We start from the raw sequence: 11429 nt of genomic DNA, 5'->3' as shown, positions 1-11429 counted from the left end.
TCTCTATGGTGATGTGGAGTCTAAACAATAGATCAACGTCGTAGTATTGGATATAAACTCAACAAATTAAAGAATCACATGTACATTTAAAGTCTTATATATGACTGAGTCTATAAACGCCCGGAGACCTCTCATGTTTTACGCCTTACGTGTCTTAATGTATGATGCTGTGAATTTTAAATCTTGACTCAGCCTAATAAGATTTGGGAAGAGAGAGATTAAAGGCGTGGGTAAAAAAATCTAGCATTCAGTGGCTCGAATACCCTAATAAAGCTTCAAATAATGCATCATCATGTTCAATTAATATTCAATATCAATGGTCTACAATTATGATGAATGGTGAATGTGCAATGTTTTATCTAAGCCGCTTCTATTGACAATAAAATCTATAACAAATTGCGATCATGATTAATAAACGTGGCATGATAAAAATCATCAATTTTGTTTTATCATGTCCATCTGAAAAGAGCAATGAGCGGTGCAGGATGCTTCCAGGCGGGTTTTATTTGACTAAGCTCGTCACTATATCAGTTAAAGCAAGCATCGGGGTATTAGTTATCAAATATGATTTTATATACCCTCGAGGCCTCATAATACTCATTCACCTTCTCCTCTATATGCTGCAAGAGAGCAAATTAATATCGATGTATCCTTACGATAACGATCACATGGATGTCGTGTGATATGATATATACGTCGTCCTCCCATGTGGTCTAGTGGTTAGGATTTGTGGCTTTCACCCACACGGCCCGGGTTCGATTCCCGGCGTTGAAAGTGGTAATGCTTTTAAGTTCATGTAAGCTACTATATCTACAATCTAAATTGCATTGTACATATAGGATAGTACATAGGAAAGTGCATTAGGCTTTCCACCCTTGTGAAGTATAGAGTTTCCTCCTGTGCTACTAATAGTATTTTGAAGAGTAGATTAGTCTCCAATTTGTACAAGTTGTCACACGCTGTACTATTTGCATTTGTTGAACAAACACGTTTTTGTTATCATCTTGCAAGTCCACAGATGCGCAAAAAAATGACTACCTCTTTCTTGATGTCTTGGCATAAATTTCAATCTTTTTAACTTTCAAAGATAAAAAAAAGTCTGCCATAAACAGCAGACATGTATTCATAAACATGATGGGCAATATAATGCTATAACTAGCAAAGCTAAGAAACATATATCAATCACTGTATGACTCCAAACCGTGAGTTTGGACAATGCAACTTGATTGTTTTTCGTGCAAGCCTTGACCAGCACTGAGGCTATTTGGTGTAAATACGTTTATGAGCTATAATGTCAGTTACGAATTCATGAAACCTAAACACTCTCTTCGACGCCGAATGAATTCGAAACATTTTCGCGACGCAAAAGAAGTTTCATATCCATATCATGAACTTACAATGATACGAAGATAACATTGCCATCTATCAGAAGTGCCTAAATGTTGTTTTGAGCCTGAACACTCAAGCAGACATGCTATTGCAACCTGCATTATTCATAAGTAACAGAGCTAAAAGTATCTCAGCCTCGTCACAAATGCCACTAGCATAGTCCTCAATTTACCAGGAATGCGTTACTTGGCAATGGTGGTCTACACATCCTAAAACTGAGGGTAGGTACTACGGCATATCCTTCAAAGCCAGAGAATGATAAACAGCGTACCGAATGCACAGAAAAAGACAAGAATCAAAAGAATTATGTATAAGACGATGAAGAATCCCTCAGATGTTCAGTCTTCTGAAGTTCAGGAATATGGTTGAAACTGTCTTCAAGTTCAGTCCCCATAGCCTCTTACAAATGTACCCTGTTACCAAGATCGGAAGATAACACGCCATGATACATAAAGGTTCATACAAGTCAATGGGCAGATTCATGATTCATGATATGCGAGGTAAAACCATTCCGCTTATCTGCTGGTATCACAACTTGATCCATGGCTACATCAGAAGGCAGTTTCGTTGCTGTTTGGGGAGTGCATTAAGGTACGATTGCCCCAGGATTATCTTTACAAGAAGAGTTACGATTGACACAAAGGGTTAATGAAGTCGAACGGAAATGTCTCTTTTAGATTTTGTATTAAAAGTATAGGATCTCAAACCAAATGACGAGAAACTAGATTCAAACTTAAGCTGGAAAGTGCATTTGTGTTGCAGAATCATTTATGGAGTACAATTACTTTTCAACGCAATGGAAAAATCATTGACAACTAGAAAGGCAACATTCGCGGGAGCAAATGCAACATGTTTCGCCCATTTCCCTCCCCATGCAAAAAGCGACTGTGGCATAGAGGCAAACGTTTGTTGTATGTCTGCAATGTTGGTATTTGGATGAATAATTGAAATTCAATGTACTTGGTATTTATCCTAGTTGGTTTCGTATTAAAAGAGTAAATTATGTTTACTTCAAGTAAATGTAGGACCGATAATGCAATATGGCGCTGGCATGACACTGTTAATATATGCAAAAAGGCGACCAACAAAACTTCGCCATCAAGCCGACTATCTGGTAACATTACCACAAACAAAACAAGTTGCAGACGATTGTGTGTGGTGAAATCTTCGGCTTTTTTAAACAAGTGCCAGTGGTTGCGATGAAAATACTATTTTTTAGTACAACGCTACGCCACATATTTTGTTTAATGCGCTATCGATCAGTGCCGATATTCAAGACTTCCCCGCGGCCCAATAGTGTAGACATGTAACATGGGTTTACGCAAGGGGGTCGACAATTCTTAGGTTTACGTCATTTTTAGCCAAAAAACTTTAAACAATTACTCAAAGCAAGGGCCTCCTTACTCAAGGTAAATTTTCACGCACTTCACAACTCTCTATTGTGATTGTTAATGTTATTGTCAACGTCTCGACACGGGATGTTTCCTAAGGTGGGAAACTTTGGACACTTTGTGTGCACTATTGTGCGCACTGCACTGGTGTCCAATCTTGGAGACACAGGGGTAGAAAATTAGTGCACATAGCGAGGAAATGTCAGGTTTCACCATAGTGTCCAAGCTTGCAAACTTGTGGAAATCTTTGTTTCCATGCAGTTTTAAAATAAGAAAAACACCGTGTGTGTCGAAAAATACAACCAGAAAAGTTTTGAACCTTCTCAATTGCACTTAACTTCAGTAGGACACAACAATAACAACACAAGGATGGGAGCCAGGGAGTAGTGAAGTTATGCCTGCACCAGTAGTGCCCCTTATTAAATTGACTATTTCAACCAATCAGGTTGAGCTTGATAAATCTGCGCTCTCTCATTGGCTGACCGAATTAGTCCACCTGGCCAGATAAATAAAGATGTGACCTAAAGATCAGTGACCCCATATGAGGAAAATAGCCGATCTTCTCCCCCAAAACACCCTCTAAAATCGTATTTCGAAGTGTTGTATGCCGAAAGTGCGAAGGGGATTTTTTGAATATTTCTTCAATGTACCCCCATAGCAAATTTCAGGTCATTTGGATGTATTTCCAGAGCACAGGAGGACAACATGTACGTTTTTGGTCAGAAAAAAATGAAAAAAAGCTCCCAGGGTATTTACCCACTGTACCTGTATACCAAATTTCAGCTCAGTTGGTCCAGGGACGACCGAGCTGAGTCGATTACAAGATTTGACAGGAGAAAGAAACCTTACGAACACAATATGTTGAGCCCAACAGTATGTTGGGCTCAACATAATTAAAGACTGGTACTGTTCAGTCGAAAGTTTGGGTAAGTGTCATTTTCCCATTGTGTAGAAATTATAGCTTAATCCTGTTTTGGACATACAGTCTGTTCCTGAAACTTATCTAAATCCCTAGTTACTTCGCCTAGTACCTTCATCCAACGCCAAGTAACTTGACATGTTTTGGAAGACCCAATGGATTTAAATTCATTATCTGCACATGTTTGTAGGGTACGAGGAACCCCGACTAAGTGAAGGACACCGTCAAAGCTGGGCAAAGCCTGACAAATTACATGTTTCACTCCTATCTCTTCTGTACACCTGTACAGTTCGCGAGAGTTACTAGTAATTTCTGCCTCCTGTGGTATAATTGGACACATATCGGGTATTCAAGAACAAATCATGGCAAAGTCGAAACAACAGACCATGATGTTAGAATGAATCATGTTGTCATAAAGCACCAATCACAGAGTCTATGGCCGGCAAATACCGTGCTGCTGTGTCGTCCCATTGATCCATTAATGGTTGTCGGGGTTACACATTCTCAGTGTCTCGCTGAGATACAATTTGATGCCAAATCACCTGAGCGTATTACAGGGAATACGCTCGAGTTAATCGTTCCCAGCGCTCAGGAAATTTGGTGCCCTTTCTAAACCCGACCATAAAGCTGATCCAATATTGGTGATTAGAAGGACCCCGAAATGCAATAAGACGTACACATTGTAGATCAAACTTCGCTGATTTCAAGACCGTAGACCAACTGTTTTTGCTTTTCATACCTTTGAAACTGCAAAATATTCAAATTAAACAGAATGACATAGAAATGTCTGCTACACGCCGTCTTTGTGGCTTACATAAATAATCTGCAATGATACCATTGTAGAAGACTTAGTATACATGATTGATACCGAATGTTCTTATCTGGCTTGTTGGCAGTCGTCAGTCTCGAGAGACTATGGCGTCGCATCCTGGTCAGTCTGTGGGTTGACCGCAGCGTCTGCTGTGGCTCTACAGTCCTATTATTGGGGTTTATCTATCATATTTAAGTAATGGCATGCAGTATTGATAGGTATCAATAACCATCAAAACATATTTAAAAAAGACAACCAGTTACGACCTCGAGTGTAAAGATAATAACAAGACGTGATTTGCTTAAAAAACATATTCGTATTAAACGTGTAATGCCTCCTTTACTTCAGTGACGCAAGTATCTATTTATCTACTAGGTTACTAGTATTTTCAATTCATATACATATTTGTCACCATAAAACTCTTGAAGTACTTGCTGCCATTAAGAAGTAAAACACAACTAATATTCAGAATAGAAGTGGTTAATCGGATTATGAATAAGGGAGGGTGTTCAGTGATGAAAAATAATGATAAACCTCAAATGAACACCTCCTGTTCTTTCTCGCTAAAACGTAGAGTAAACAAAACAAAGGTGTTACGGTTGCCTTCCAGGCATAGCAGCACAGTAGGAAGGACTCGTGAAACGTCATCACAAAGTTTCTTTTGACAAGTGTTAGCCTTGGAAGAGCACTCCGTCATTAAAAGCTTTCCTTGTGTTACATCTCAATTGAACCACACAGAACAAGTATAATGGCACTTCTTGGGGTCCCTTTTGCAATTTATACAGAAGCAATTTATCATCTCATAGGATTGCGAGTTTGTGCTATTCATGTTCAGGCATTCCTTTATAGCTCCTACCTGTCCTTTTAACACTACACACTACGGGACATTTTCAGTTGATGCCTCCCGTTTATTTCTGCCAAATACCATATTTCATGTAACAACCCATGCTGTTCTTTCAGAAAACACATTTGTTGTGGCAATCCATGGTTGCTATGTTCTGCCTGTGATTTACGGCGTTGCCAGTGGTAATGGAACATGCAGCTCACAGTTGTACACGACAAGCGAATAGCTTGACGTTTTAAGTGGACACTCTTCAGCAAGTGTTGTCGGTATGTAGAGGTCTGACTTTTCAGTTTTATTGTTTAGCCCGGCTAATACATCTCATGTCTAGACTGTGACATGTTTTTGAAGTATCCATGAATAAAAACGTGTATCAATGAAGTATATAATAATACACAGCGATCATTCACATGTGAATAGGAGGCCTTCATAATAAAAGAATCAGATGCACGCTCTCTTCATCTGCGGCATGATTAACAATTACGATATGATGTTACTTTTGCAAAGCTAGAAAAAAGTAACGAAAAAAACCTGCAATTTCTTGTTATGTCAATGCACTCTGTGCCCAATTCAAGATGTCTTTCCAAATTCCATGCTTTGCTACTCATAATGTCACAGTGGTAAAGTGCTCTCTCTCACAAATTACTGCTATTAATGCTATGCCCTATTCCACTGGTATCGACTTTTGATTTAGCAAAGTGCTTTTTTGAAAGGTTTTCAGAACCTATTTGTCACCTTTCGTTCCCCATTTCTGCGAGACCAATCCATCATCATTGCCAATTAGAGCGTTTCATGGCTGCTAATTCACGTTGCAAGAAGAGGAGGTCAGATTCTTCATGAATTTTACACAGTGTCAACTAGAGCAGCGAGGAATGTCGTTTAGAGCATCAGAGGAAGACAGGCGTGGATTACGAGATAACATTTAGGCCAATAAAGTTAGAAATCTGATACTTGATACGTTTATTACCTTCGCCTAGAAGGTTATGTTTTCGTCAGCATTGGTGTGTGTTTGTGTGTCCTTCCTTCCATCTGTAAACACGATAACTCAAGAATGCTTGAATGGATTGTCTTGATACTTAGTATGTGGGAAGGTCTTCCAGAGACCTCAAAATCATGAGATTTTGGGCCCCCTATTATGATATTGTTGTCGATTAGAAAATAACTTCGCGTGTGATGCTGTGTGATGTCGTAGATAAACACAAGTTTGTGTCCGTCCACGGCACATTAAAGTTCTTCTAGCTGAGCAGACCTCTTCGTCTTCTTCTTGAACGTACAGAATAGTACTTTTGCTTGCTTTTAAGAAACCTTTAATTCAGCAATGACATCAAGAAGTTATGTAGCACATGTTGGAGAAATATAAATTCTCAGATTTCGTACGTGGTTATATTGTTTAGAGCCTGTCATTTCCCCACCACTGTCTGCTCTATAACAGTAATGTATATAATTTCCATCTTTTTATCAAAGCTAGATGCAGCCTACGAATTTAACAAGCATATGACTGCAGTCAGAAGTACGTCATGTGAGCATACGGTCTTTCGGGCATTGGAAATGGGGGATCTACATTCTGTAGTTTTCCATGCCTTTCTGTTCTGTTTTTACCCCGTTGACAAGCGAGTGTCTCAACAACAGTGAATATCATATTAACCTCTTGTCAACAAGTAAGCCATAGCCTGGTGCATTGCTGTGTAGTCATTACTAAAGGTCTTGTCAAATGAATATCATGAATGATCATAAGTGATCATAAATTTTCAAAAGAGACCGCTAGCTAATGGCGTACCTAATTGCAGGGTATCTCACTTTGTCTCGGAGGAGTGAGTTCTGCTGACCTAGCCATTATAAGGCTGGGATAGCATTCTAAAGAATGTGTAATCAGTGAATATATCACATGTTATTAGTAGGTCTCAGGAAAATAATGGTCTTGTAAGAAAGAAATGTGAGGTGTTTTGAATAGGCTTTGATTTTCTAGAAAGGTGCGCACTAGGATCGTAATGTTTGTTTCATCATTTATAATATGGACCCACAAAGTTTCTATTGCTTTGAAGTCAACTTAAAGGGTCTAGAATAGAAATTCAAATGTGCACCAAGTCATGAGCAAGGACAGCATCTTTGGTTCGTCTCTTAGTAGTCTTATTCATATTTTCCTATCGTTATGCCCAGCTTAAGCTTGTCCCATCAAGGATCAGGTCAGGTCGCCAGACTAGGTAGTTGTGTATTAACAACGATGGTCTGTGCAGGCGAAACAAGCAAACTTATACACTTTGATGACACAAGGTATTTGTAGACATCGCTAGTACCATATCAATGCGCGTAAGCTGGAGAAGTTGGAATGTCTAAGACACATTGACTAAGAAGAGTGCCATCCTAGAGCATCTGTGATTTGAAGACACATTTATAAGTGATTAGATAGTTGTCTACATTTGTAATTCATATCTGTATTGTGCAAATAGAGACTGTTCGAGTTCAGGCCGAGGTATACCGTTGCTATGTTTCACCAATGTTGGATGTCAGTGTTTACCATTTGAATTATAGGTCTAAAACTCCAACAATTATGCTTCATCGTTTATCTATCAAATCAAATTCTTCTGAATGGCCAATCATGGGCCTGAAAATACTATCATTATGCCTTAACTTTAAAGGTCATCCCTTGATTCGTGTATATGCCCTTCAAAGATCTGAAAATGTTTTGATTGTACCTTACTGTCGTGCCCTTGGTTACACAAGCTTCAGGTCAAGCTATGATACAATTGTCAGTACCGATACACGGACTATCGTGATTTCGAAGACTATTACAAATATATGAAGTTACTGTGATTTACTCTATATACTTTTAGTTTCATGGATACTACGTAGGGACGTCTTCTTGAATGACAATTGGAATCAAAACCACTCAATTCAAATCATTACTTTCAATTATAGAATAAATGATGAAGATTCTACGATCCTTAACGTGTCTCGTGTCTATATTCACATTGGAATTCCGCGATACTGTGCTACCTCTAACGATGCTCTGTATCGAACAATCATTAGCTTTTGTGCCCAACATCGTTTGGTAGATGCCCGACTACAACGTGCATCTTATGTACATGTTTTACCTTTTTTGCAAGTGTACAACAATGGATGCCTGTTTGTAACCGCACACACCTCTTTTAATGTTAGCACTCTACGAAGAGCAGAAATCTCACTCTCTATCTACCTCTTTCTCTAGCTAGTGTTTGTGTTGTGGTGAATGGTGGCTACATGTACCGTCTAACCAGTTCTGCATGATGTGATGAAGTAACTCACCCGGTGAAAGGGTAGTTGATGTTGAGCCACCTGTCCACGCTGATCCCCAACAGCATCAGGAGGGTGACCAGGTTACACAGGGTTGAGACGAACGTCTGTAGATCACAGACCGGTGGAGGGAGCGGGTCCTGACTCAGCACCACAACCAGAGCGATCGGGGATGCCACCGTACAGGCCACCAGGTCCGAAGCGCTCAAGTTCGCTATCAACCCGTTAGCGGCCGTTCTGAGCGCTTTGTTCCGAAGGAACGAGTACAGGACCATCATGTTTCCCACCGTCCCGAGGAACATCGTCATTCCGAGGAAAGTTGCCGCGGCGGTCACCGTTGTGGGCTGGAGCATCGGGAGAAGATCGTAGGTGGCGTTGTCTCCTTCCGGACCCCCCTCCATGGTTTCTACACCACTCTCCTCATGAATCATCTCAGATTTGGGAAATAATCTTCTCCGGCGAGAAAATAATGTACTGTTCTCGAGAATTCTTGCGATGCGGCATCCTTAGACTGGCTGGGTTGCTCGGCTGAGTCCCCGGCGGCAGCCATGACGGCGGTTGGAGTCCGCTCGACTGAGAGGCAGGCGTCTGAATGACGAAGTTCCGCTCACGACGCACCACGTTACTACCTCCTGGCGACCCATAGTAGCGACGTGAAGCGTTATCTGTAAACTTGCCTTCGGGTCTGAATGTTGTTATTGCTATCAGTTGTAAAACATGCAAAAGTCTCAAGCGAAGCAGAAACAACAACAATCCGAAAATCACAACCCTCGACACTACCTCTCTCTCGTCCGTGTGAGCTTTTTGAAGAAATAGAAAGGATTTCCTTAAAATATCTCGACTCGGGGGGGCAAGTGGGTCGAGGAAGACACAATCCTTCAGAAGAAGATAGATGATGAGCGATGAGCGTGTTTTGTGGTTTCACCCCGGAATGAATGGGAGATCGTCTTTTCCAAAAGCTGTCCGGAGAGATTACCAATAATCAGCTTGCGCGGCCGAGCTGAAAAGGAGGGTATGGATGGGGTTTATGAGTATGTAATACTATGTGAGGCTGTAGAAGGGGAATGCCGTGCATCGTTGGGTTCCATTATGATACATTAAGTTTTATCTTTATCTAATGACACGCCATTGCTATCATCTATTTCATCATGCGAAATTATACATATTACGTCGTGCTATATGGCACAAAAGACTGGCAATCATCCCACTAATAAGTCTCAATTCAGTCAAATACAGCACACCCAGAAACAACTTAGTATGACCTGCTGATAATGTTTTGGAAAAGAGAAATTCCAAAGCTTTATCTCAAGCTTGCAGCACGAAGTAAGGACGTTACATGACTTTGTTTACATTAGTGGAAGATTGAGAACTGCTATTACATTAATGAAAAAAGTTATTCTTTTCACTTGGACAATCAAGTCGTCCTGTACGTATCAATAAATAATACCATGCGATATATAACTGGGCTTATATGGTATGACATATCCAGTTATATTTCCTGAACAACTAGATTTAGAGAAGAAACACTGCAATTACGAGAAATTGTGTGCTAAATGCACTGTTGGGGAGTCTTTCAAATAAATCAAAAACCTTTTAGATGTTCTATATATGTTTTAAATTATTAACGCGTTTCCAGACCACCTAGAGCACACTACAGACAGTAATGCATCAAATACATGTTCAGATAAATGGGATTAGTCATGTGGGCCCGTAAGTGTCTTTCTACCTGGAACTATGAGCTATGATAAAAGGGTGCTGCGTCATTCGTTAAGAATAGGTTGAAGGCACGTCACACAGTACGGTCAAGTTGCGCCAAATGACCGTTACTCAAGCAACTGGATATGATTTTGGAAACGGTAAGACGTTTCAAGTAGCATCCATTACTTTTCGTCAGTGACTCAGTCAAGTTGGTTCATCGGCGTTTGTTGTCTGTCCTTAATCAAGACTTTATGTTGTTCTTAAAATTTCTTTATCAAACACCAAGTGCATAACCCATAGTAAAATACACGTAGCAACAATAAACTAAACACACAAAACACAAAAAATATAGGAAATAACAATCTATTAGACAGACGCACTGATATATTTTTGAAGTAATTGTGGTAAAATGAATCTGACATAAGTTATGTTTACTTTACCAGTTAGCATTTTCTTTTTAGATAAATGCCAGTAAGCCTTATAATAGACAGTAATTTCCAAACAGATGTAGGAATAAGCCTGTGTTTATTTGTATTTTTGCAACATTTATCACCCTTTTCTAGTAGTGCACAGTTTCAACTCTATGCCTCCTCCTAAATGTTACAATAACACGCGTAAAACACAAGTATCTGCTTGGAGAACAATGAAGAAGATTTGCTGTATTGATTTGTATGATACAAGACAGCACCTTTGTACTGATCAAAGAGATAGTGACCGGGGGATCTCTATGGTTGCTTTTAGAGGAAGGTTCTAAAGTGAGTGTCAAATTAAGTCTTAAAGGTGTCAAATTAAATCTAAATGGTGTCAAATTAAATCTAAATGGTGTCAAATTAAATCTAAATGGTGTCAAATTAAATCTTAATGGTGTCAAATCAAATCTAAATGGTGTCAAATTAAATCTAAATGGTGTCAAATTAAATCTAAATGGTGTCAAATTAAATCTTAATGGTGTCAAATTGAATCTAAATGGTGTCAAATTAAATGTAAATGATATCAAATTAAATCTAAATGGTGTCAAATTACAAGTGATATCGATCATTGTAATAAGCGTAAAAGGTTCGAAATTTCTGAACAATAGTATAGGGTGTAGTAGTTCGCGGATGTAACACC

The 11429-nt window shown here is 39.5% G+C and overlaps 1 protein-coding gene and 1 non-coding gene across 2 annotated transcripts; one reads left to right on the top strand and one right to left on the bottom strand.

The window, feature by feature from the left end:
• The first annotated feature begins 702 nt into the window (after positions 1-702).
• Positions 703-774, top strand: Trnae-uuc (transfer RNA glutamic acid (anticodon UUC)). Its single transcript has one exon. It is a non-coding gene; the product is annotated as a tRNA-Glu (tRNA).
• Positions 775-8629: 7855 nt separating this feature from the next.
• Positions 8630-9052, bottom strand: LOC136420681 (melanopsin-B-like). Its single transcript, XM_066407791.1, has one exon. The coding sequence runs from the start codon at positions 9050-9052 to the stop codon at positions 8630-8632; it is 423 nt and encodes a 140-aa protein (XP_066263888.1).
• Positions 9053-11429: the final 2377 nt, after the last annotated feature.

The sequence above is a fragment of the Branchiostoma lanceolatum genome, chromosome 1 (genome assembly GCF_035083965.1).
Source record: "Branchiostoma lanceolatum isolate klBraLanc5 chromosome 1, klBraLanc5.hap2, whole genome shotgun sequence".
NCBI classification, from domain to species: Eukaryota; Metazoa; Chordata; class Leptocardii; order Amphioxiformes; family Branchiostomatidae; genus Branchiostoma; species Branchiostoma lanceolatum.
The sequence above is the reverse complement of the archived record's forward strand: the minus strand, read 5'-3'. Positions and strand labels throughout refer to the sequence as shown.

What these genes read in the sequence shown, in the direction of transcription:
- LOC136420681 (XM_066407791.1), bottom strand. Translation starts at nt 9,052, where the DNA reads ATGATTCATGAGGAGAGTGGTGTAGAAACCATGGAGGGGGGTCCGGAA.